A 25,595-nucleotide genomic window follows, 5' to 3' on the forward strand; every position below is an offset into this window, starting at 1 on the left:
ATCTACTTGAGCAACAATAAGAATTGCCATTGTCCCTTTATGCACTTGTTACACCTGTACATTATCTTTCCAATCCGATCTCGCTCATTTACCAGTATGCTTAGCAGAAAATATCTATTTTGTTCACCTATAAATTCTTTCCACATCTGTCAGTATCATTATTGTTACTATTGTCATTATCATTACTACTATTACTATTTACTATCATCATCATCATCATCATCATCCTGATCGATCATTATTAGTGGTAGCAGCTGAAGTAGTAAAAGTACTGCCAGTATTAACTTTATTAGTTCGCAGTCAGGATTATTTAACATTGCCACTTTAGACACTTAAATCAGTTTAATACTATTTGTCATAGCAAAATTATTGTTTCTTAGATATCTATGATGCAAAAAAGGTATTGTTTGTGTGAAACCCTGGTTTTATGTAAGACAGGGCCTGATTGCCCTGATCATACCAGGTTATATGTGTAATATCAATGTTCCGAGGGGCTTTAAACAAGTAATGCAACACACTTTTTTCCCAGCCTATTTCAGTTGTAAAATGCAGAATTTATTGTGGGAAGTGATGAAATATTCCCATTTCAGCTCTTATAGTTTTGTTAAATTCCGTGTCTGTAACGGACTTGCATTCCAAGCAGAAAGTTGCCATTGAGTATCTTTTGGGAGAAAACCTGAGCATCACAGATTTTCACAGGTGCTTGCAGAATGTCCATGGAGACCTAGCAGTGAATCAAAGACCACCGAGTAGTTGGGCGAGGCATCTGTCAGCGTCGCAACCAGGTCGCACAAACCTGTCCAAACTCCAACGTGCCAACCAGTTACACACAGCTGTGCTACCCTCATTACATTGAAGAAATAACTTCAGTGTGTGCAAGTGAACTCTTTCTCTATGAAAACACAAGGCCTCGCACAAGTCTGTGCACCCAAAAGGTGCTCACAAAACTTCACTGGACTGTTGCTCCTTGTCCATCCTACATCCCTGACCTCTCACCTTCCAACTTCCATCTATTTAGCCCAATGAAGGGAGCACCCTGTCAGAAGCAGTACATGGATGATGGGAAAGTTATTGATGCAGCAAGACATGGCTCCTATGTCGACCAGCACATGGTATCATGCAGGTATACAGGCCCTTCCAGTAATGTGGGGTAAAGCCAGCACATTTAATGGAGATTACCATGTACACTCTATTATCTGTGATAATCGGGGAGCTGAAAACTGTGGATAAAAATTAATTAACTGATGTTTACAATAAATTCTACTTTATTCATCACATTATGTGCGAGAATACAGTACTTAAAAATAATAAGAGTGCAAGTCAGTTTCACATTACACTACACTATTTTGAAACCAAATACTTTTGAATTAATTTCTGTCTCAGTGAGGTAGCTTGTCTTTTACATATCACACCAAGAATTATACCCAACACCAACTTGTCAGAAAGAGGAGCATCTTTTTACTGTTCCAGGTAGTCCAGTAATCCCTTGGCCAATTGGAGTGCTGATACATCACTGATTACTGTTTCCAGAAATAGAGGGATGTTGCCATGTTCATCACTGCCATTCACCTCCTTGGATTTCCCTTGCACCTTCTGAACAATAGCACTACCACTCAAGATCTCATGACCTTGCTATGCGCAGTCTAAGTCAAACCATTCAGAAATATTTTCTTTGTCGACGGTTTCACACCCTTGAATACTTTTCAAAAAAAGCAGCTAAGGTTGCTAATGAGCAATCTCCTGGATATCATGAGACTCTTTAAACCTTGTTTGCCAGCCAGAAGAGGCATTAAAATCTCCTTCAATCCCCAACGTTTTGAAGAAAAACTGGAACTGTTTGGGCCAGATAGTTGTGTACCCTCTGTGCTATTTTCTGCTGAAACCATTCCAACACGGCTTTGTCAATTTCTGCATATTTATAAATTTTCATAGCCTTCTGCTTTGACAAACCTTTAGACAAGTCAGAACTGCTAGCAAACTGAATTATTTTGCCTTCGTTTTTCTTAAGATCATGGATCGTAGTTTCACCCACGCCGTAAATCTACATCTCTACATCTACATCCATACTCCGCAAGCCACCTGACGGTGTGTGGCGGAGGGTACCTTCAGTACCTCTATCGGTTCTCCCTTCTATTCCAGTCTCGTATTGTTCGTGGAAAGAAGGATTGTCGGTATGCCTCTGTGTGGGCTCTAATCTCTCTGATTTTATCCTCATGGTCTCTTCGCGAGATATACGTAGGAGGGAGCAATATACTGCTTGACTCTTCGATGAAGGTATGTTCTCGAAACTTTGACAAAAGCCTGTACCGAGCTACTGAGCGTCTCTCCTGCAGAGTCTTCCACTGGAGTTTATCTATCATCTCCGTAACGCTTTCGCGATTACTAAATGATCCTGTAACAAAGCGCGCTGCTCTCCGTTGGATCTTCTCTATGTCTTGTATCAACCCTATCTGGTACGGATCCCACACTGCTGAGCAGTATTCAAGCAGTGGGCGAACAAGCGTACTGTAACCTACTTCCTTTGTTTTCGGATTGCATTTCCTTAGGATTCATCCAATGAATCTCAGTCTGGCATCTGCTTTACCGACAATCAACATTATATGATCATTCCATTTTAAATCACTCCTAATGCGTACTCCCAGATAATTTATGGTATTAACTGCTTCCAGTTGCTGACCTGCTATTTTGTAGCTAAATGATAAAGGATCTATCTTTCTGTGTATTCGCAGCACATTACACTTGTCTATATTGAGATTCAGTTGCCATTCCCTGCACCATGCGTCAATTCGCAGCAGATCCTCCTGCATTTCAGTACAATTTTCCATTGTTACAACCTCTCGATACACCACAGCATCATCTGCAAAAAGCCTCAGTGAACTTCCGATGTCATCCACCAGGTCATTTATGTATATTGTGAATAGCAACGGTCCTATGACACTCCCCTTAGTCACAACTGAAATTACTCTTACTTCGGAAGACTTCTCTCCATTGAGAATAACATGCTGCGTCCTGTTATCTAGGAACTCCTCAATCCAATCACACAATTGGTCTGATAGTCCATATGCTCTTACTTTGTTCAATAAACGACTGTGGGGAACTGTATCGAACGCCTTGCGGAAGTCAAGAAACACAGCATCTACCTGTGAACCCGTGTTTATGGCCATCTGAGTCTCGTGGATGGACGAATAGCGCGAGCTGGGTTTCACATGACCGTCTTTTTCGAAACCCATGCTGATTCCTACAGAGTAGATTTCTAGTCTCCAGAAAAGTCATTATACTCGAACACAATACGTGTTCCAAAATTCTACAACTGATCGATGTTAGAGATATAGGTCTATAGTTCTGCACATCTGTTCGACGTCCCTTCTTGAAAACGGGGATGACCTGTGCCCTTTTCCAATCCTTTGGAACGCTACACTCTTCTAGAGACCTACGGTACACCGCTGCAAGAAGGGGGGCAAGTTCCTTCGCGTACTCTGTGTAAAATTGAACTGGTATCCCATCAGGTCCAGAGGCCTTTCCTCTTTTGAGCGATTTTAATTGTTTCTCTATCCCTCTGTCGTCTATTTCGATATCTACCATTTTGTCATCTGTGCGACAATCTAGAGAAGGAACTACAGTGCAATCTTCCTCTGTGAAACAACTTTGGAAAAAGACATTTAGTATTTCGGCCTTTAGTCTGTCATTCTCTGTTTCAGTACCATTTTGGTCACAGAGTGTCTGGACATTTTGTTTTGATCCACCTACCGCTTTGACATAAGACCAAAATTTCTTAGGATTTTCTGCCAAGTCAGTACATAGAACTTCACTTTCGAATTCATTGAACGCCTCTCGCATAGCTCTCTTCACACTACATTTCGCTTCGCGTAATTTTTGTTTGTCTGCAAGGCTTTGGCTATGTTTATGTTTGCTGTGAAGTTCCCTTTGCTTCCGCAGCAGTTTTCTAACTCGGTTGTTGAACCACGGTGGCTCTTTTCCATCTCTTACGATCTTGCTTGGCACATACTCATCTAACGCATATTGTACGATGGTTTTGAACTTTGTCCACTGATCCTCAACACTATCAGTACTTGAGACAAAACTTTTGTGTTGAGCCAACAGGTACTCTGAAATCTGCTTTTTGTCACTTTTTCTAAACAGAAAAATCTTCCTACCCTTTTTAATATTCCTATTTACGGCTGAAATCATTGATGCAGTAACCGCTTTATGATTGCTGATTCCCTGTTCTGCGTTAACTGTTTCAAATAGTTTGAGTCTGTTTGTCACCAGAAGGTCTAATATGTTATTGCCATGAGTCGGTTCTCTGTTTAACTGCTCAAGGTAGTTTTCAGATAAAGCACTTAAAAAAATTTCACTGGATTCTTTGTCCCTGCCACCCGTTATGAACGTCTGAGTCTCCCAGTCTATATCCGGCAAATTAAAATCTCCACCCAGAACTAGAACATGGTGGGGAAATCTACTCGAAATATTTTCCAAATTATCCTTCAGGTGCTCAGCCACAACAGCTGCTGAGCCAGGGGGCCTATAGAGACATCCAATTACCATGTCTGAGCCTGCTTTAACCGCGACCTTCACCCAAATCATTTCACATTTCGGATCTCCGTCAATTTCCTTCGATACTATTGCACTTCTTACTGCTATAAACACGCCTCCCCCTTCACTGTTCAGCCTGTCTCTGCGGTATACATTCCAATCTGAGTTTAGGATTTCCTTACTGTTTAAGCTGGTTTCAGCCAACTTTCTGTCCCTAGTACTATATGGGCGTTGTGATCGTTTATTAATGAGAGCAGTTCTGGGACCTTTCTATAGACGCTCCTGCAGTTTACTATTAGCACATTAATATTGTTATTCCCTGTTGCATTTTGCCTACTCCTATCTTGCCGCGTCTCAGGAGGCGTCTTGTCGGGCCTAGGGAGGGGATTCTCTAACCTAAAAAACCCCCATGTACACTCCACACGTACTCCGCTACCCTTGTAGCCGCTTCCGGCGTGTAGTGCACGCCTGACCTATTCAGGGGGACCCTACATTTCTCCACCCGATAGCGGAGGTCGAGAAATTTGCACCCCAGATCTCCGCAGAATCGTCTGAGCCTCTGGTTTAAGCCTTCCACTCGGCTCCAAACCAGAGGACCGCGATCGGTTCTGGGAACGATACTACAAATAGTTAGCTCTGATTCCACCCCGCGAGCGAGGCTTTCCGCCTTCACCAATTCCGCCAACCGCCTGTACGAACTGAGGATGACCTCTGAACCCAGACGGCAGGAGTCATTGGTGCCGACATGAGCAACAATTTGCAGTCGGGTGCACCCAGTGCTCTCTATCGCCGCCGGTAGGGCCTCCTCCACATCTCGGATGAGACCCCCCGGCAAGCAGACAGAGTGAACACTGGCCTTCTTCCCCGACCTTCTCGCTATTTCCCTAAGGGGCTCCATCACCCGCCTAACGTTGGAGCTCCCAATAACTAATAAACCCCTCCCCCCGTGTGCCTGCTCGGACCTTGCTGAAGGAGCAGCCACATGTCCCCTCACAGGCAGAGTGGGCGATGCCACACGGCCAGCCTCCACATTGACCTTCCGCCTCGTGCGCCGCGAACGCCGCTGAACCCGCCACTCCCCTTGGGGAGAGGGTGGCCCAACCGCGCCCGGTACCCGCGAAGATGTCTCGACAGCAGGGACAGTGGGTGAAGCATGTAACACCTGGGGTGTACCTTGCGACGCACCAGACTCCCCACTGCCGCTACACTCCGAGGCAGCAGCCTGAAGACGGCTGACCGCGGCCATCAACACGCTCAGCTGTTCGCGAACAGTGGCCAGCTCCTCCTGCGTCCGTACACAGCAGTCACACATCCTATCCATCCTAAGGAAACAATTCAGTGCCAGATTCCCTTTCTAAGTATACATAGTATTTCAAATTTCTGCTGTATTGTCAGCACAACATGTTTTCACTTTTCAGACACTGTTTTGCATTCACAAAAAACAAATGACTACAGTATCCACTGTAACAATACAGTCCGCTGCTTGAGGTTTCTGAGCAACACATTGTTTACCACAATTGTGTTGTTATGTGACATTATCATTCATCAGCAACCACTCCTGGGTAAGAGAAAAATTTTCAGCAGTTAAAAAAAAATTAGTTAATTAACTAAAATAAAATTGGGAGACATAGGCCATGGATAATCCTCAAAGCAGATAATCTGCCTGTGGATAATCTATGGTTAACTGTATGTTGAAAAATAGGGTTTTGCAGTCAAAATAGTGGGGAATAATATGGCGTATCAAAACCCAGAATAAAATGAACCTACTTTCAGAAAAAAGTGTGTTGCATTACTTATTGAACAATGCTCATAAAAGCACAGCCTGAAACAAAATGCATGACAGATCAACAACAGTCACAAACAAAAAAGTTACAAGAGTTTGAAAACATATAAAGCAAAAAGAGCATAAAACCCAAATACAATGAAACTGTAAGAGGTCTTGAAGGAAAAGCCTGAAATTTATGTAAATAAGCAAAGTGGATAAAACTTAATGACAAAACAGAAAAATTTTCTTTAATCTTGCTTAAAAAGCTTTTCAAATGTTCTGGAAATATCAATATAACACAAATAATATTTGCACATCTACATGTACTTTTATTTTAAAAAGAAACATCATCTGTAATTGGATTAAAAATACACTGTTATGCAAAACTGAAGGACAGAAGTAACTTTCGCAGGACGAGTCACTGCCAAGTAAAATAGCTTGATGAAATATAGATAGGAAGAACAGCTACAGCATAGTACAGAAGGTAACTGTAAGAAATATGGAATAAGAAGAACATGTATGGCACTTTTACTGAAACACAACACATAAACTGAAGTCACCATGATTTATGATGGCCCTGGCCATTACAACAGGCAGGACATGGTTCTTATTACAGTGAGAGATCACCACAGATGGCAATGCCTGCTCTGCAACATGCTGCCATACTAGTCACAAGTTTGGTAAGGAGTTCTTGTGGTAGTGTGTTCCATTCCTCCACCAGCACAGTTGACAACTGCAGGATAATCACTCGTGCTTGTGGACACACTGCAATGTGTCTCTTCAATGCATCCCAAGCATGCTTGTGCTCAATGGGATTTAAGTAAAGGGAACAGGCAGTCCAGTCCAGTCCAGTCCAGACCATTCTAGATCTACATCTACATCCATACTCCGCAAGCCACCCGACGGGGTGTGGCGGAGGATACCTTGAGTACCTCTATCGATTCTCATTTCTATTCCAGTCTCGTATTGTTCGTGGAAAGAAGGATTGTCGGTATGCTTCTGTGTGGGCTCTAATCTCTCTGATTTTATCCTCATGGTCTCTTCGCGAGATATACGTAGGAGGGAGCAATATACTGCTTGATCCTCGGTGAAGGTATGTTCTCGAAACTTCAACAAAAGCCCGTACCAAGCTACTGAGCGTCTCTCTTGCAGAGTCTTCCGCTGGAGTTTATCTATCATCTCTGTAACGCTTTTGCAATTACTAAATGATCCTGTAATGAAGCACACAGCTCTCCACTGGATCTTCTCTATCTCTTCCTTCAACCCTATCTGGTACGGATCCCACACCAGTGAGCAGTATTCAAGCAGTGGGCGAACAAATGTACTGTAACCTACTTCCTTTGTTTTCGGATTGCATTTCCTTAGGACTCTTCCAATGTCCTCCAGTCTGGCATCTGCTTTACCGACGATTAATTTTATATGGTCATTCTATTTTAAATCGCTCCTAATGCGTACTCCCAGATAATTTATGGAATTAACTGCTTCCAGTTGCTGACCTGCTATATTTTAGCTAAATGACACAAGATATTTCTTTCTATGTATTCACAGCACATTACACATGTTTACATTGAGATTCAATAGCCATTCCCTGCACCATGCATCAATTCGTTGCCTATCCTCCAGCATTTCAGTACGATTTTTCACAGTTACAGCTTCTCGATATACTACAGCATCATTCGCAAAAAGTCTCAGTGAACTTCCGATGATATCCAAAAGGTCATTTAGGTATATTGTGAATAGCAACAGTCCTACGACACTCCTGAAATCACTCTTACTTAGAAGACTTCTCTCCACTGAGAATGACACGCTGCGTTCTGTTATCTAGGAGCTCTTCAATCCAATCACACAATTGGTCTGATAGTCCGTATACTCTTACTTTGTTCATTAAACGACTGTGGGGAACTGTGTCGAACGCCTAGCAGAAGTCAAGAAACACGGCATCTACCTGGGAACCCGTGTCTATGGCCCTCTGAGTCTCGTGGACGAATAGCGCGAGCTGGGTTTCACACGATCGTCTTTTTCGAAACCCATGCTCATTCCTACAGAGTAGATTTCTAGTTTCCAGAAAAGTCATTATACTCGAGCATAATGTGTGTTCCAAAATTCTACAACTGATCGACGTTAGAGATATAGGTCTATAGTTCTGCACATCTGTTCAACGTCCCTTCTTGAAAATGGGGATGACCTATGCCCTTTTCCAATCTTTTGGAACGCTACGATCTTCTAGAGAGCTACGGTACACCGCTGCAAGAAGGGGGCAAGTTCCTTCGCATACTCTGTGTAAAATTGAACTGGTATCCCATCAGGTCCAGCGGCCTTTCCTCTTTTGAGCGATTTTAATTGTTTCTCTATCCCTCTGTCATCTATTTCGATATCTACCATTTTGTCATCTGTGCAACAATATAGAGAAGGAACTACAGTGCAGTCTTCCTCTGTGAAACAGCTTTGGAAAAAGACATTTAGTATTTCGGCCTTGAGTCTGTTATCCTCTGTTCCAGCACCATTTTGGTCACAGAGTGTCTGGACATTTTGTTTTGATCCACTGACAGCTTTGACATAAGACTAAAATTTCTTAGGATTTTCTGCCAAGTCAGTACATAGAACTTTACTTTCGAATTCGTTGAATGCCTCTCGCATAGCCCTCCTCACACTACATTTCACTTCATGTAATTTTTGATTGTCTGCAAGGCTTTGGCAATGTTTATGTTTGACGTGAAGTTCCCTTTGCTTCCGTAGCAGTTTTCTAACTCAGTAGTTGTACCAGTGTGTCTCTTTTCCATCTCTTACTATCTTGCTTGGCACATACTCATCTAATGCATACTGTATGATGGTTTTGAACTTTTTCCACTGGTCCTCAACACTATCTGTACTTGTGACAAAACTTTTGTGTTGATTCGTCAAGTACTCTGAAATCTGCTTTTTGTCACTTTTTCTAAACAGAAAAATCGTCCTACCTTTTTTAATATTTCTATTTATGACTGAAATCATCGATGCAGTAACCGCTTTATGATTGCTGATTCCCTGTTCTGCGTTAACTGTTTCAAATAGTTTGAGTCTGTTTGTCACCAGAAGGTCTAATATGTTATTGCCATGAGTCGGTTCTCTGTTTAACTGCTCAAGGTAGTTTTCAGATAATGCACTTAAAAAAATTTCACTGGATTCTTTGTCCCTGCCACCCATTATAAACGTTTGAGAATCCCAGTCTATATCTGGTAAATTAAAATCTCCACCCAGAACTATAACATGGTCACGAAATCTACTCAAAATATTTTTCAGATTTTCCTTCAGGTGCTCTGCCACAACAGCTGCTGAGTCAGGGGGCCTATAGAGATATCCAATTACCATTTTTGGGCCTGCTTTAACCGTGACCTTCACACAAATTATTTCACATTTCGGATCTCCATCGATTTGCTTTGATACTATTGCACTTTTTATTGTTATAAACACGCCTCCCCCTTCACTGTCCAGCCTGTCTCTGCGGTACACATTCCAATCTGAGTTTAGAGTTTCATTACTGTTTACATCCAGTTTCAGCCAACTTTCCGTCCCTTGTACTATGTGGGCATTGTGACCGTATATTAATGAGAGCAGTTCTGGAACCTTTCTATAGACGCTCCTGTAGTTTACTATTACCACATTAATATTGTTATTCCCTGTTGCGTTTTACCTACTACTACCTTGTTGAGTCTCAGGAGCCATCTTGTCGGGCCTAGGGAGGGAATTCTTTAACCTAAGAAACCCATATGTGCACTCCACACATACTCCACTACCCTTGTAGCCACTTCCTGCATGTAGTGCACGACTGACCTATTCAGGGGGACCCTACATTTCTCCACCCGATAGCGGAGGTCGAGAAATTTGCACCCCAGATCTCTGCAGGATCATTTGGGCCTCTGGTTTAAACCTTCCACTCGGCTCCAAACCAGAGGACCCCTATCAGTTCTGGGAATGATACTACATACTACAGATAGTTAGCTCAGATTCCACACCATGAGCGAGGCTTTCCGCCTTCACCAACTCCGCCAACTGCCTGTATGAACTGAGGATGACCTCTGAACCCAGACAGCAGGAGTCATTGGTACCGACATAAGCAACAATTTGCAGTCAGGTGCACCCAGCGCGCTCTATCGCCGCTGGCAGGGCCTCCTCCACATCTCGGATGAGACCCCCCGGCAAGCAGACAGAGTGAAAACACGGGCCTTCTTCCCCGGCTTTTCCACTATTTCCCTAAGGGGCTCCATCACCCACCTAATGTTGGAGCTCCCAATAACTAATAAACCCCTCCCCCTGTGTGCCTGCTCGGACCTTACTGAAGGAGCGGCCACATGTCCACTCACAGGCAGAGCGGGTGATGCCACATGGCCAGCCTCCACATTGACCCTCTGTCTCGAGCGACGTGAACACCGCTTAACCCGCCACTCCCCTTGTGGAGAGGGTGGCCCAACCACGCCTGGTACCCGTGAAGATGTCTCGACAGCAGGACCGTGGGTGAAGCATATAACACCTGGGGTGTACCATGTGATGCACCAGATTCCCCACTGCCTGCGACTACACTCCAAGGCAGCAGCCTGAGGACAGCTGACTGTGGCCATCAGGATGTTCAGCTGCTCACGAACAGTGGCCAGCTCCTCCTGCATCCGTACACAGCAGTCACACATCCTATCCATCCTAAGAAACCAACAATTTACTGTAGAGAGTTAATCAACTTTTAGCTCGATTGCTAATTCACTAAAGGTGGCAGATAGCTGACTAAACTGTGGTTACTAAACACTTCTTGTTGAAAACAATGAAAATAAGCACTACCTGTCTCTGGATTGTATTCAAAACAAACATAAATCTATGGAACACTATTACTAGTACTTGAAAATTAAAGCTTCCTAAAAGCAAAAACACACGGAAAAAGAAGTGACAAGTAAGAAAAACACAGTTAATACTTAAATTTACATAGCTTGCTGCACAGCAGATGTGAAGCAGACAGCAGTTACGACGACACTGGCACTACAGCTGACTAAAGGGACTCTCTCTGACTGTATTCAAAACAAACATGAAATCTATGGAACACTATTACTAGTACTCGAAAATTAAAGCTTCCTAAAAGCAAAAACACACAGAAAAAGAAGCAACAAGTGAGAGAAACACACTTAATACTTAAATTTACATAGCTTGCTGCACAGCGGTTGTGAAGCAGACAGCGAATAATTTCTTGTTACAAGACTCCCTTTGCTGTCTGATGCGGTCGTGTTGTCTTCTACAAAAATTAAGTCAGGGCCAAAAGCACCCTTGAAAAGTTGCACATGGGGAAGAAGTACAGTGCCAAAATAATGTTCACCAGTGAGTGTATCATGTTCAACAATTTGGAGGTAAGTACTCCTGTGGAACATGATGACTCCCCACACCATAACATAACACCTGCACCAGCAAAACAGTCATGTTTGACATTGGGTCTCAATGCATCATGTGTTTCCACTTCTCGCCTTACATAGACACATAATGCTTCCAAGAAAATTGTCAAACATGGTCATTTTGGTGGCCCAGGTGTTGTGGTATAATGGCGCATATTCACTGAATGGACTGTCCTGCCCGTTTCCTGGACTTAAATCCCACCAAGCACATGTGGGACGCACTGGGGAGAGACAATGCAGCATGTCCACATGCACCAACAACCATCCAGCATTTGCCAACCATGCTGGTGGAGGAGTGAAACACCTTGCCACAATAACTCCTTACCAACCTTGTGGCCAGCATGGGAGCACACTGCAGAGCATGTGTTGCGGTCCATAGTGAGCATACACCCTATTAAGAATCATGTCCCACATTTTCTAACATCCAGAGGACCATCAGAAACCACAGTAACTTCAGTGTAATTATTGTTTTTCAGTAAAAGTGTCATTTCTGTTTACCTCATTGTGTATGTAACTTCTGTAGTATACATTATCATTTCTTTCCAAATAAGGAACCAATTTTCATCAAACACTGTTACTTGGCAGTAACACTTCATGTAAAAGTTATTTTCATTCTTAACCTTTGCACAGTAGTGTATTTCTTATATGTAAAATTGCCAAAAACCTATACAGTACATACAGTTTTTTGTTACATGCAGAAATTTTACTGACATTCTTCAGTGCTGTTTCTAACATAAGCACTTCAGCATAACTGCAACATAACTATACCCTATCTCCAGACTGCTGGTTGCCAGAGACATCACATGGACATGCCGTGAGTGAAATTTAAAATAAAGAGCAGGTTGAATGTCTGGTCTGTATTTATCTTCAAAAAGAAACATTTCAAGTACTGCCAACTGACACATTTAAAAACAGCAGAAACAACATATATCTTCTGGAACTTTTAATCCCTCCCTCATCAGTAGTGAGGACAGAGCATCTGTATCACCCCTTCTTTACTACAGATTTTCTGATCTTCCCCCACCAATCCACTTTTCCCCCTAAAGGAAGAAACCAACAGTTCCAAAAGCTAGTTACTGTTTTTTTCTTCTTCCCCCCCCCCCCCTCCCCCCCCCTACGCTTAAATGTCTATAGGTACTTCTGGGAATATCATCTCCTAAAGGTAAGCACTGGCCAATCAGTCTGATTCCTAATTTTACAGTTTTCTCCTAATTTTACAGTTTTCACAAGTTAGTTTCCCTTATGATATATTTAAAATCAAGAAAGCAAAAAATTCACCAGATGATGATAACATGACTACTGACTGTTGTGTTGAACAGAAATAATGTGTGGGTGATACAGAAAATAATTGTTTATTTGTGCATTATTAACCAGTTGCAGTCCTCTAAAACCATTCCATTACAAAGACTATTGTAAAGAAAGATCTGCTGGATACAATATAGCTTGGGAGACTAAACACATGAAGCTAACTCCACCTATCTTCCAAAAATCCGCATTTGTGTTCAAACTAGCATCTGTGTTACAGTTTTATACAGGCTGTATTAACCTATTATGAACTTAGCAGTGGCTCTCAGGAATTGTGTGGTTTCTGCTGACATAGCTATATGATAAAGATTCCAAATGCCAAATCAGTGCTCTAAAATTGGACACACTAGCATCTTGCTTGCAGATTTCTTTGCAGATGCACTGTACTTCCCCCAATCCTTCAACAGGGTGTATACGTGGACAGCGAAAAAAAATTCCCGGATTTCCCAGTTAAAAGTACACTTTCTCCCAGGTGACAGTTTATTTTCCGTTATCAATCCTTTGAATGGTTATGGTTTTATACACGGACGTACAATTCCCAGGCACTTTAGAAAACGAAACTCAGGGAAAAAGACACGTTTTGGAAACATCTTTGATGTACAGCAACATGTACGCTGCGTATTTTCGTATTACGAAGGTATACACTGGAATTCCACCAAACAACACATGTTACTTTCCGAATCATTGAAATCGAGATTTTGATGCGCTTTTGTAGGCCGTTCGTAGCTATGTCACGTGATCTCGCCAGCCGATGACAGCGGATATTCAGAGCATATGACACGTGATGTAGTCAGCCAACAGCAACATCACTGTTACGAAGCACGAACACACAAACAGGGAAAGTTAATAGTTTAAATTAATATACATAGTGTTGCTACAAGAAAAGCAAAGTTTTCACATGTAATATTGTTCTCAAGCTGCAAGAGAAGCTAAGCTTTCGCATATATTGTTGATCTCTTTTGCGCATGTTACACTTTAAGATATATCACACAAATGTGCCAGTAAAATTTTTAATAATGACATAAATGTCTGATCTTCAGGGTTCGAAATTCTTCTAAACGGCGCGTCATCAAGAAGTTGATTTTTAAATGAGAGTCAAACGCTCTGTGATTTAATAAATTCATGGTACATTCTTGCACATAGTTCACCTTATGTAAAAGGATATTTACTTTGAAAGTAATGCTTTTCAAACCCCTATTCGCAACATTTTCCCGCGACCTGTTAGAAATAGGTTTGTTTCAGCAGTTGCCAGAAAGCGCAGATAACAGGCGACACCGCGCTTGGGTAGCTATCATGACGTAGGAAGCCCGTATGTACGTACGTGTAAAACATTGAAAGATCATACATTATGTCATAAAAGAAACAAGACATCAGAGGATACTGCAAGAGCATCGGAATTTCGTGAACAATATTAAAATGTGCACATTTAAAGTGTATTGTGTGTCCGGATTCCCAATGAAGTAGACCTCGACCTGATATTAAGCTTTTCAGTGTGGTTTCCGGGATGTAAATTTTCTTGGAGCACCAGTACTGTATTATATCATGTTTGGTTCTTTATTATGACATAATGCCATACCGGTACGTGCTAGAAAATGAAAACTTCCACTTGAAATGTAGCGAACAGTTGAAACTACCCAGTACTGTGGAATTAAACATATCGTCTCAAATACATTGACTGCCTCTGAGGAAAAGGTTACTAAAGGCAAATTTCTTTAGCAAACAGACAAAAATAACTTCATTGTTTTGCAAGGCGATTAATGCTTGCTGTCAAAAAGGTGGAAATAAAATAAAATCTGGAACTAATGACATATTTTGGCCTTCCGTAATTATGTGAATGTGTTTTAATTCACTTGATAGCTCCCAGCCACAGACATCCATTTTGTTTTCATTTGACATGAGAGTAAACGAAGGGGAAACAGCAAAATCACTAAATGGAAACACGGGTCATGTGGAGACTACCCACTACGAGGTGCATTCAAGTTCTAAGGCCTCCGATTTTTTTTCTCCGGACTGGAAAGAGATAGAAACATGCGCATTGTTTTAAAATGAGGCCGCGTTCATTGTCAATACGTCCCAGAGATGGCAGCACCGTACGGCAGATGGAATTTTACCGCCAGCGGCGAGAATGAGAGCTGTTTTAAATACTTAAAATGGCGGCGTTTTCCTTACTTGAACAGCGTGCAATCATTCGTTTTCTGAATTTGCGTGGTGTGAAACCAATTGAAATTCATCGACAGTTGAAGGAGACATGTGGTGATGGAGTTATGGATGTGTCGAAAGTGCGTTCGTGGGTGCGACAGTTTAATGAAGGCAGAACATCGTGTGACAACAAACCGAAACAACCTCGGGCTCGCACAAACTGGTCTGACGACATGATCGAGAAAGTTGAGAGAATTGTTTTGCGGGATCGCCGAATGACTGTTGAACAGATCGCCTCCAGAGTTAGCATTTCTGTGGGTTCTGTGCACACAATCCTGCATGACGACCTGAAAGTGCGAAAAGTGTCATCCAGGATGGTGCCACGAATGCTGACGGACGACCACATGGCTGCCCGTGTGGCATGCTGCCAAGCAATGTTGACGCGCAATGACAGCATGAATGGCACTTTCTTTTCGTCGGTTGTGACAATGGATGAGACGTGGATGCCATCCAGAAACAAAGCGCCAGTCAGCTCAATGGAAGCACACAGATTCACCGCCACCAAAAAAATTTCGGGTAACCGCCAGTGCTGAAAAAATGATGGTGTCCATGTTCTGGGACAGCGAGGGCGTAATCCTTACCCATTGCATTCCAAAGGGCGCTACGGTAACAGGTGCATCCTACGAAAATGTTTTGAAGAACAAATTCCTTCCTGCACTGCAACAAAAATGTCCGGGAAGGGCTGCGCGTGTGCTGTTTCACCAAGACAACGCACCTGCACATCGAGCTAACATTACGCAACAGTTTCTTCGTGATAACAACTTTGAAGTGATTCCTCATGCTCCCTACTCACATGACCTGGCTCCTAGTGAGTTTTGGTTTTTTCCAACAGTGAAAGACGCTCTCCGTGGCCGCACATTCACCAGCCGTGCTGCTATTGCCTCAGCGATTTTCCAGTGGTCAAAACAGACTCCTAAAGAAGCCTTCGCCGCTGCCATGGAACCATGGTGTCAGCGTTGTGAAAAATGTGTACGTCTGCAGGGCGATTATGTCGAGAAGTAACGCCAGTTTCATCGATTTCGGGTGAGTAGTTAATTAGAAAAAAAAATCGGAGGCCTTAGAACTTGAATGCACCTCGTATAACTCAGACTGCTCTGCGCATCAGCCCCGGATCTACGACATTTGCGAACCGAGCCAAGACTTTAAAAAATCGAATTTTTAAAATATGTTCATCTGGTAGCGCACATCTTTCTGAAAAGTCTGAAACATAATACATATGTATTCGAGGAAATGTAAGACATATTATTTGGTCTTAGGTATGCCAAAGTGCAGTGCCACGCCTCTTCATAAAGTATTTTTCTACCGCACGTCCAAACTATATTCAGGCGAGTGGAAATGAAATGTCCTGTGGTGCCTCTCCTGCTCCCAGTCGGCCGGTTTGACAGCCTGCCCCTCTTTAAAAAAAATCTCGAATTTTAATAGCGGATGGGATTATTTGTAATTGAGAGAACAAGAACTCTTCAGGAAGTCTGAACTCTTTGTTGCCTATTAGTTAATAACTTGCTGTTTTGTGTGACATAAAATTAAATATAGGATATATAAAACCAATACTGACAAGAGATAAGCAAGAAATTACACATTTCTTCAAACCTTAGCTGCTAGCATTTTTCTCTCTCTAATCTTGCTACACCTTTACATGGCGTGCTTTCCTTTCTGCGAAAGAATCTACTACCTCGTCAAACGTTTTGCTACATGAAAAATCGAAATTTCATTATCTAATACTGAAAAAGCTGTTAATACAAATAATACCCGAGACTGGTGTGGTTTCTCGATCGTCTATTTTGTCTCTGTTTGCTAGATAAAACAAAATAGGCCTTTCTAATATGGCAGCAATTTATAACACACCAAATAAACGAGACTGTTTTGGCACAAATGGCCATTTTTATAACACAACAGAATATAATCCACAAAGTACCAATATCAAATGCCTATTAGGCCTACTACAAACAAAAGGCTTTATGTTAGGAAATAGTTTCACATTTCATTCATACGTACCAGCTCCTCAAGCATGAGATCGAAAAGTAGTATTACGAAATTTTTATATTAATTTGGAATCGTCTTATTCTTCCATAATCTGTGTGATGTCACCGTTTCTTCTCCTTCCTCGTTCTAACAATCTTTTCATCACCAATTCTGTAGCTATTGCTGCCACTGTCAAAATTTGTTGGCCGATTAACTTCTCTAACCCTGTCAGAATCACAGGTTTAGTTATCCCGCGATTATTTTCTGGTTAGGCGTTATTATGTGTTCTAACAACACGTTTTCCGAGTTACTTCCAGAATAGAGCTTACATGTCTGCTAGCCAGGGACTGTACAACTGATCCTTACTAGTGTAGCGATCTGGCCAAAAATTTTCTGTCAAAATTTCATTTTCTTGGATACACCGAGAAGATAATACGTAATCTTTCTCACCTGTTATTCCTGTTAGTAGTTTATTTCCATTCTGGTAGTCTGAATCTATGGATTTCGCTAGTAATTATAACAATGCTGATCATTCGCAAACCCAATCAAGCACATAATCAGACAGCGATTGGCATTCATCCGTTCGGCTTTACTCCCTCAGCTCGTATTGCCCTGCCCCCTTTTGTCTGCGGAATGTTTATTTCTAGATGCGACGAGGATTCTCCTGACAGAGACATAACGTACACTATGCATGCATAGCTCGGTACGGGCTTTTGTTGAAGTTTCGAGAACATACCTTCACCGAAGAGTCAAGCAGTATATTGCTCCCTCCTACGTATATCTCGCGAAGAGACCATGAGGATAAAATCAGAGAGATTAGAGCCAACACAGAGGCATACCGACAATCCTTCTTTCCACAAACAATATGAGACTGGAATAGAAAGGAGAACCGATAGAGGTACTCAAGGTACCCTCCGTCACACACCGTCAGGTGGCTTGCGGAGTATGGATGTAGATGCATTCAAAAGTCAACTTATGATTCATTCATAAATAAACTTAAAATGTGTTCAAAAAAGTTCAAAAACCAACAGGGAAGCGTTTCAAAATCATATGAATAATCGATAGACAAACGTGCCCTGGATGCTAGGCACTTTGTGAAGCAATTTTTCCCCCCCCCTCAAGAATATGAATTTGGTGCCCCCCCTTTTCCCGGTAGCATCTAACTGCTTGCTGCGACTGCTTGCACAGCCAACAGCCACATTCCTGTAGCCAGAAACGGGAGAATCTACTACTCAAACGTGACCCAACTGCGCATGCGTATGAGCCCGCGCGTAACTGCTAAAACAAATCGAATGTAAACAGTTGCAACTTCACGCTCATTGGAAGCAATTTGTTGTTAGGGAGCACTGCATTGTCTTCCTAAAGCCTGTGACACATTTTCAATTGGCAGACCCTTGCATGAACACTGTGTGTCGTTGTTGTATATGGCGCATTTCCTTTGCAAAAGTTATTTTCGTTTTTTTCTCTCGTTTATGTTTTATTGTTGAAGTATTATTCTGCAGTAGCGGGATACAGTAATATACTTTGTTAGAGTATCGGTTCTTACCAGTCAAAATTACAAAAATTTAACTGAAAACTAAAACATTGAAAAATACCCGGAATTCTAAAGATATCCCGGGTTTTTCCCGGTTTTCTCCCGGATGAAAAAATTCCAGGGTTTTTCCCGGATCTCCCAGTTGTCCCGGGTCGTATACACCCTGCTCAAACAAATTTAATTCTACCATTCACCAACCCTATTGCTGATTTAAACTGTTTGCTCCAGTTCATGTAGATTATTAGTATTAGCTATAGGTATTTAACCAATGTAAAAGGCTCCTGAAATGTAGTGGTTACCTAATGAGGTACTATTGAGTTCTTTTTCTTTCATATACGATTTATCTAGCATTTATCCACCTCTAAAGAGAATTAAAATTCAGCACACCAAGAAGAGATACTAAGTCATACTGCATTTTCTTATAACCATTTTTCTGTAAGTCATAAATCTTTGTCAGCAATCACTCAGATTTGGCTACCCTATCTGTTAAATTATACGTGTATGTTGAGAATATTGGTGGCCATGTTACACATTACTGGAGCACAGCAGATACTATTTTAATGTATGTTAATTACCACCATGAAGTACAACAAATTGGGTTCCATTAATGAAAAGTTCTCCAAGCAATCACAAATTTATGAAAATATCCTGCAAGATCACAGGTCAGCTGGCAGTCAATAATGTCATACAGTGCCGAATGACTTTTGAAAATCTAGGTAAACAGAATCCACTTAGTCACCTGCATCCACTATATTCAAGATATTGTGAAAAAAGATTGTGCTTTACATGTGGTTTTTCTAAGTCCCTGCTGATTCTTAAGAGCAGTTTAATGGCATCCATGAAAGTCACAATATTCATGCTTACCATATGATCTACAATCCTGCAACAGACGATAAAGATATTGGCTTACAGACTGTAAAGTACATTTATTTACACTTTTTGCAAACAGGAATGACCAGCACACAATTTGTCATGTGAGACAATGCACTGCGTGAATTCTCAATAAGTATGAGCTAAGACATAGGCTAATTTTCCAATATATTCATGTACACAGAGGTGACAAAAGTCATGAGATAGTGATACACACACATACAGATGGCAGTAGTATCACATGCACAAGGTGTAGGAAGACAGTGCACTGGCAGAGCTGTCACTTGTACTCAGGTGATTCACGTGAAAAGATGATGAGAATTAACTGACTTTGAATTCAGAATGGCAGTTGGAATTAGATGCATGGGACATTCCATTACAGAAATCTCTAGGGAATTCAATATTCCGAGATCCACAGTGTCAACAGTGTGTTGAGAATACCAAATGTCAATCATTACCTCTCGAGAGCAGCAGTGTTTGTGTAGAGTTGTCAGTGCTGACAGATGAGGAACACTGCAGGAAAGAACAACAGAAATCAATACGGAACATGTAATGTATCTGTTAAAACAGTGTAGCAAAATCTGGCATTAATGGGTTATGGCAGCAGATGACATAAGTGTGTTTGCTAACAGTGTGATATCACCTGCATTGCCTCTCCTAGCCTCGGCTGGACCATATATGGCTGGGAAACAATGGCCCAATCAGATGAGTCAGAATTTCAGTTGGTAAGAGCTGATCGTAGGGATTGAGAGTGGTGCAGACCACGTGAAGCCATGGACCCAAGTTGTTGGCAAGGCACTGTGCAAGCTTGTTGTCCTCCATAATGGTGTGGGCTGTGTTTACATGGAATGGACTGTGTCCTCTGGTCTAACTGAATCAATCATTGACTGGAAATGGTTATGTTCAGCTACTTGGAGACCATCTGCTGCCATTCACGGAGTTCATGTTCCCAAATAATGATGGAACTTTTATGGATGACAATGCATCATGTTACAATTGTTCACGATTGGTTTGAAGAACATTATGGACAGCCTGAGTGAATGATTTGATCACCCAGATTGCGTGACATAAATTCCACTGAACATTTACGGAACATAATCCAGAGGTTAGTTCACGGACAACGTCCTGCACCAGTAACACTTCGATCATTACAGGAGGCTATAGAGGCAGCATGGCTCAATATTTCAGTGGGGGACTTCCAATGACTTCTTGAGTCCATGCCACGTCAAGTTGCTGCACTAAGCTGGGCAAAAGGACGTCAGACACAACATTAGGAGGTATCCCATAACTTTTGTCACCTGAGTGTTATACCCGCCAGCATATGACGAAAGTTTCCACTGATTATCTTCGTGATTATCAAAATATTTTGACCAGCAAGGCCCCTGGATATCTCCTCAAAGAACGTCTTGATCATTGTGGGTAGGGCCCTCCAACCAGTTCAGCATTGTGACAATCTAACATACCAATTGGACAGAATTAGGCACAATATCCCTCATGAGGACATCTAATAACTATATCAATCAATAGCTGAAATGAAACTCCATCTGAAAAAGCCTCAGAAAGCCCAACAGTACCAACCGACTGCATGGAATCCTCTGCCAATAGGCATCACTGAATACGGATTGGAGGGCATGCGGTCAGCACACCACTCTCCCGCCCGTTGTCAGTTTTCATACCCCAGCTGCTACTTCTCAGTCAAAAATCAAACAATGGAAAATCCAGGATGGAATTAACAGTATTATGAAAAGGAAAGCTGCTACTCACCATATAGCGGAGATGCTGAGTCACACATAAGCACAATAAAAAGACTTTCACAAATATAGCTTTCGGCTAGTAACATCTTCATAATTAGACACCCCCCCCCCCCCCCCACACACACACACACACACACACACGTGACTGCAGTCTCAGGCAACTAAGGTCACACTGCAAGCAGAAGCAACATTGCATGATGGGAGTGGCGACTGGGTGAGGGGAAAGGAGGAGGCTGGGGCGGGGAGGAGGAGGGATAGTAGGGTAGGGGTGGCAGACAGTGACGTGCTGTTGGGGAGCATGCAGAGACGAGAAGGAAAGAGGGCAGGGCAGCTATGTGCAGTCAGGAGGTTAGACGAAGGGCAGTGGAGAAGTGGGGAGGGGCATAGCAGAAAAGAAGGACATTTCTGTGTCCTATCCACTATCCTTCCCACCCCTCCCACAGTGGTATTCCGCTGTCCACCAAACCTACACAATATACTCGCCCATTCCTACATAACCCCTGCTCCCAGCCCCTTACCTCATGGCTCATAACCCTGTAATAGACCAAGATGCAAGACCTGCCCCATACATCCTCCCACCACCACCTATTCCAGTCTGGTCACAATCATCATCTATCCCATCAAAGGCAGGGCTACCTGTGAAACCAGTCATGTGATCTACTAGCTAAGCTGCAACCACTGTGCTGCATTCTATATGGGCATGACAACCAAAATGCTCTCTGTCCGCATGAATGGCCACTGACAAACTATGGCCAAGAAACAAGTGGACCACCCAGTCACTGAACGCACTGCCAAACATGACATACTTCATTTCAATGACTGCTTCACAGCCTGTGCCATAGGGTTCCTCCCCACGAACACCAACTTTTCTGAACTGCGCAGGTGGGAACTTTACTTGCAACATATCCTACGTTCCTGTAATCCTCCTGGCCTCAACCTTTGTTAGTCATTGTCCTCTCCCATCCAGCCCCTTCTCTGTTCCCATTCCAGCACTACACAGCCCTCATTCCATCATCACACTCAGTCTTTTTACTTCTCTCCTTTTTCCCTATCCACCCCCCCCCCCCCCCTACCTCTCTGCTGCACTCCATCTAACCTCCTAACTGCACATAGCTGCCCTACCCTCTCTCCACCTTGTCCCTGCACTCTACCCAACTGCATGTCACTGTCTGCCACCACTACCCCACTATCCCTCCCCCGCTCCAGCCTCCTCCTTATCCCCACCCAGTCGCCACTCCCATCACACAATGGTGCTGCTGCTCGCAGTGTGGCCTCAGTTGCCTGAGACTGCAGTCATGTGTACGAGTTGCATTTGCGTGAGTGTGTAAGTGTGCGTCTGTTGTCTAATTCTGATGAAGGCCTTACTGGCCGAAAGCTATATTTGTGACAGTCTTTTTATTGTGCCTATCTGCAACTCAGCATCTATGCTATATGGTGAGTAGCAACTTCCCTTTTCATAACATTGTTACTTCTCAGTGAAGTAGCTCTTCAACTGGCCTCACAAGGGCTGAGTGCATCCCACTTGCCAAATGCGCTCAGCAGACCCAGATGATCACCCATCCAAGTGCAAGTCAAGCCTAACAGTGCTTAACTTTGGTGATCGGACAGGAACCTGTGTTACCACTGCAGCAAGGCCATTGACAAATTGTATGGATTATATTACACGACAATGTAACTGATATTAAACTTAGGTTTAGTGTAAGCCAGAGTCCTGCTCTAATACATCACAATTTACTACATAGATGGAACCTAGCAATTTTCCTTTCACTTTTCCCACCTTAAATTTCTCTGCACAAAATTTGCACCTTGCCTACCAATTCTGACAACATTCCAGAAGACTAAAATGGAAAAATCAGTGGGACATAAACTCAATGAGTCCTGAACTGAGTGGCTATCATAGGTTGATAAAATGCTACACATGTATTTTCTGGTTATGATGGCACAGCAGAAACTCAAGTCCCTGGAGGTCGCATAATGACTGATGTGTAGTGCAAACACATTTCCTTACCAATTATTTCTATTAGGAGCAGATGAAAAGAAGAAACACATGCATATTACTCAGAAATACCTACACTGAATGAGGAAATGCTATTTTCTTTAATATTGCCTCAACGGTATCAGTGTCAGTCTTTACTGGACAACACATATAAGAAAGAGTTAATGGAGACAACCCCAGAGCCCACGAATCATCATTTCCTATGTTTCTGCTCCCTTGCTCTCTTCTGAATGGGGGCTGTGCAAGTTACAAGCTTCTGGGTGAAAAGCCTCTTTGTCAGCATTCTGATACACTGCTTCTTAATTCAGCTTCAGAAGAAAGAATACATAATTTTAAGAGCTTAAGAGATGATCTTTAGTACTTAGTATGTCTACCAGTTACACCAAGTCGTTTGTTCCATCTTGTGAAGTACAATTTTAATATCTGTTGTTGTTCACACTCAGTTTCTTCTTACAACATTCTTATAAAAAAACCTTTAATTTTGGGGATATTCAATATTTAATTTCCCTTTAGTGTTATCATTACTTACTCCAATCCACAAACTGTTCTCGGTTCATGGCTGCCTGTGAGGAAAAAGAAAGAAAGAGACATGGTATTCATTTCAAATTTTTTTCCATCACTATACAAAAAAATATTGTAGTAATTGAATGAAAGCAAATACTGTAGTAATTGAATGAAAGCACAAAACTCATAAGCATGATTAAAAGAAACACTCATTCAGCAACCTACAGTTAAGCAAATGGCTGATAAAACTCCTATAAAAGTCTGAACAGCACCATGAAAATAGTTAATGGTAAGGACATGGAACTCACACATATATGGTAAACAAAACACATTGTTCAAGTTTTCTTACATGGATTGCTTTCAGTTATTGGAGAAATTTTATTCAATAGGCACGAAATAAAACTAGAAAATGGTAAAGATGGTCTCTCAAAGTTATTAAAGTTTTTGGTCATGTGCCCCAGGGATACCAAGGATGTGGCAATAACTTCAGAACAAAATGGCTGTACACATTAACTTTTTTATAGTGAAGTTAAAGGATATTTTTATAATTTATACATACAATATAATTATGATACATGGCACTCCACATAATAAACTGTGGACCAAACAAAATGCCTGTAAGTCTTATCACCTAATTAAAAACATTTCAACAATGAAACTGTTCTGATAAATACATAGTTTCTAAAATCACATAAAATGGACAGCATAACACAAAAGCACAAATGACTTATCTTTTCAAACAAAGGAACTTCATACTAACAGTAATGACCCACAATGATTGAAGTATGTATGTGAAACAAATACTAACAAACAGATAGAGGGGCTGGCCAGTACTTACCTCAGCTCAGTACAGCCGATAGATACACAAAAAACAGAACCAAAAATTTATGTTCCTAGCTTTCGGAACAAATGTTCCTTCATCAGGGAGGAGAGAGGGGAAAGAAAGGGAAGAAGGGAAAGGAGATTCAGTTACTTACAACCCAGGTTATGAAGCAACAGGGAAAGGAAAATAGGAAACTGCCCTGGTTAAAGATCTCCTCTCATTCACCCGGAACCTCAACTGGAAATATCACTTCACTACCCAAACACAGCCCCCAAATACTAGACCCAGTGTTGAACCCTGTCTAGAACAGTTCCGACTGCCTTCTCAAAGGGATCCTCCTCCCCTCCCCCAAAACCATTCCTTGCAGACATTTAAGGAATTCCTCACATCCAGTGTTGCCTCCCAGTCCTTCTTGAAGAACATCCCGACAAACCCCAACATCACCCCAGCTGAATCCCGTGCCATTGAGGAGCTGAAAATAGACCGCTCTATTGTCATCCTCCCGGCGGATAAAGGCTCCACAACTGTCGTACTTGACCGTGTGGAGTATGTGGCAGAAGGACTGCGTCAACTCTCCGACACCTCAACCTACAAAGCTGTTACCCAGGATCCCATTCCCTCCATCCAGACTGAGCTGCAGAAAATCCTAAAAATCCAAGGTCCCTCACAAGGCCTCACAACGGCTTCCATAGACTTACTCACTCCACCTGAGCCACGTACCCCTACCTTCTACCTATTACCCAAAATCCACAAAGAGAACCATCCTGGCCGTCCCATTGTAGCGGGCTTCAAAGCCCCAATCGAACGTATCTCAGCTCTGGTAGACCAGCACCTCCAACCTATCACCCGCAGACTCCCATCCTACATCAAAGACACAAACCACTTCCTAGAACGCCTCAAATCCATTCCCACTCCTCTCCCACCTGAAAGCTTTCTTGTCACCATAGA

At 42.3% G+C, this 25,595-nt stretch overlaps 1 protein-coding gene across 1 annotated transcript in view; it reads right to left on the reverse strand.

Moving 5' to 3' along the window:
• Window positions 1–25,595, reverse strand: part of LOC126184988 (uncharacterized) — a 253,943-nt gene that overhangs the window by 31,294 nt on the left and 197,054 nt on the right. Inside the window, exon 6 of the mRNA XM_049927697.1 lies at window positions 23,850–23,883. Coding sequence (XP_049783654.1) covers window positions 23,850–23,883 — 34 coding nt within the window. The remainder of the gene's footprint in view (window positions 1–23,849; window positions 23,884–25,595) is intronic.

The sequence above is a fragment of the Schistocerca cancellata genome, chromosome 4 (assembly GCF_023864275.1).
Source record: "Schistocerca cancellata isolate TAMUIC-IGC-003103 chromosome 4, iqSchCanc2.1, whole genome shotgun sequence".
Classification (NCBI taxonomy): Eukaryota; Metazoa; Arthropoda; class Insecta; order Orthoptera; family Acrididae; genus Schistocerca; species Schistocerca cancellata.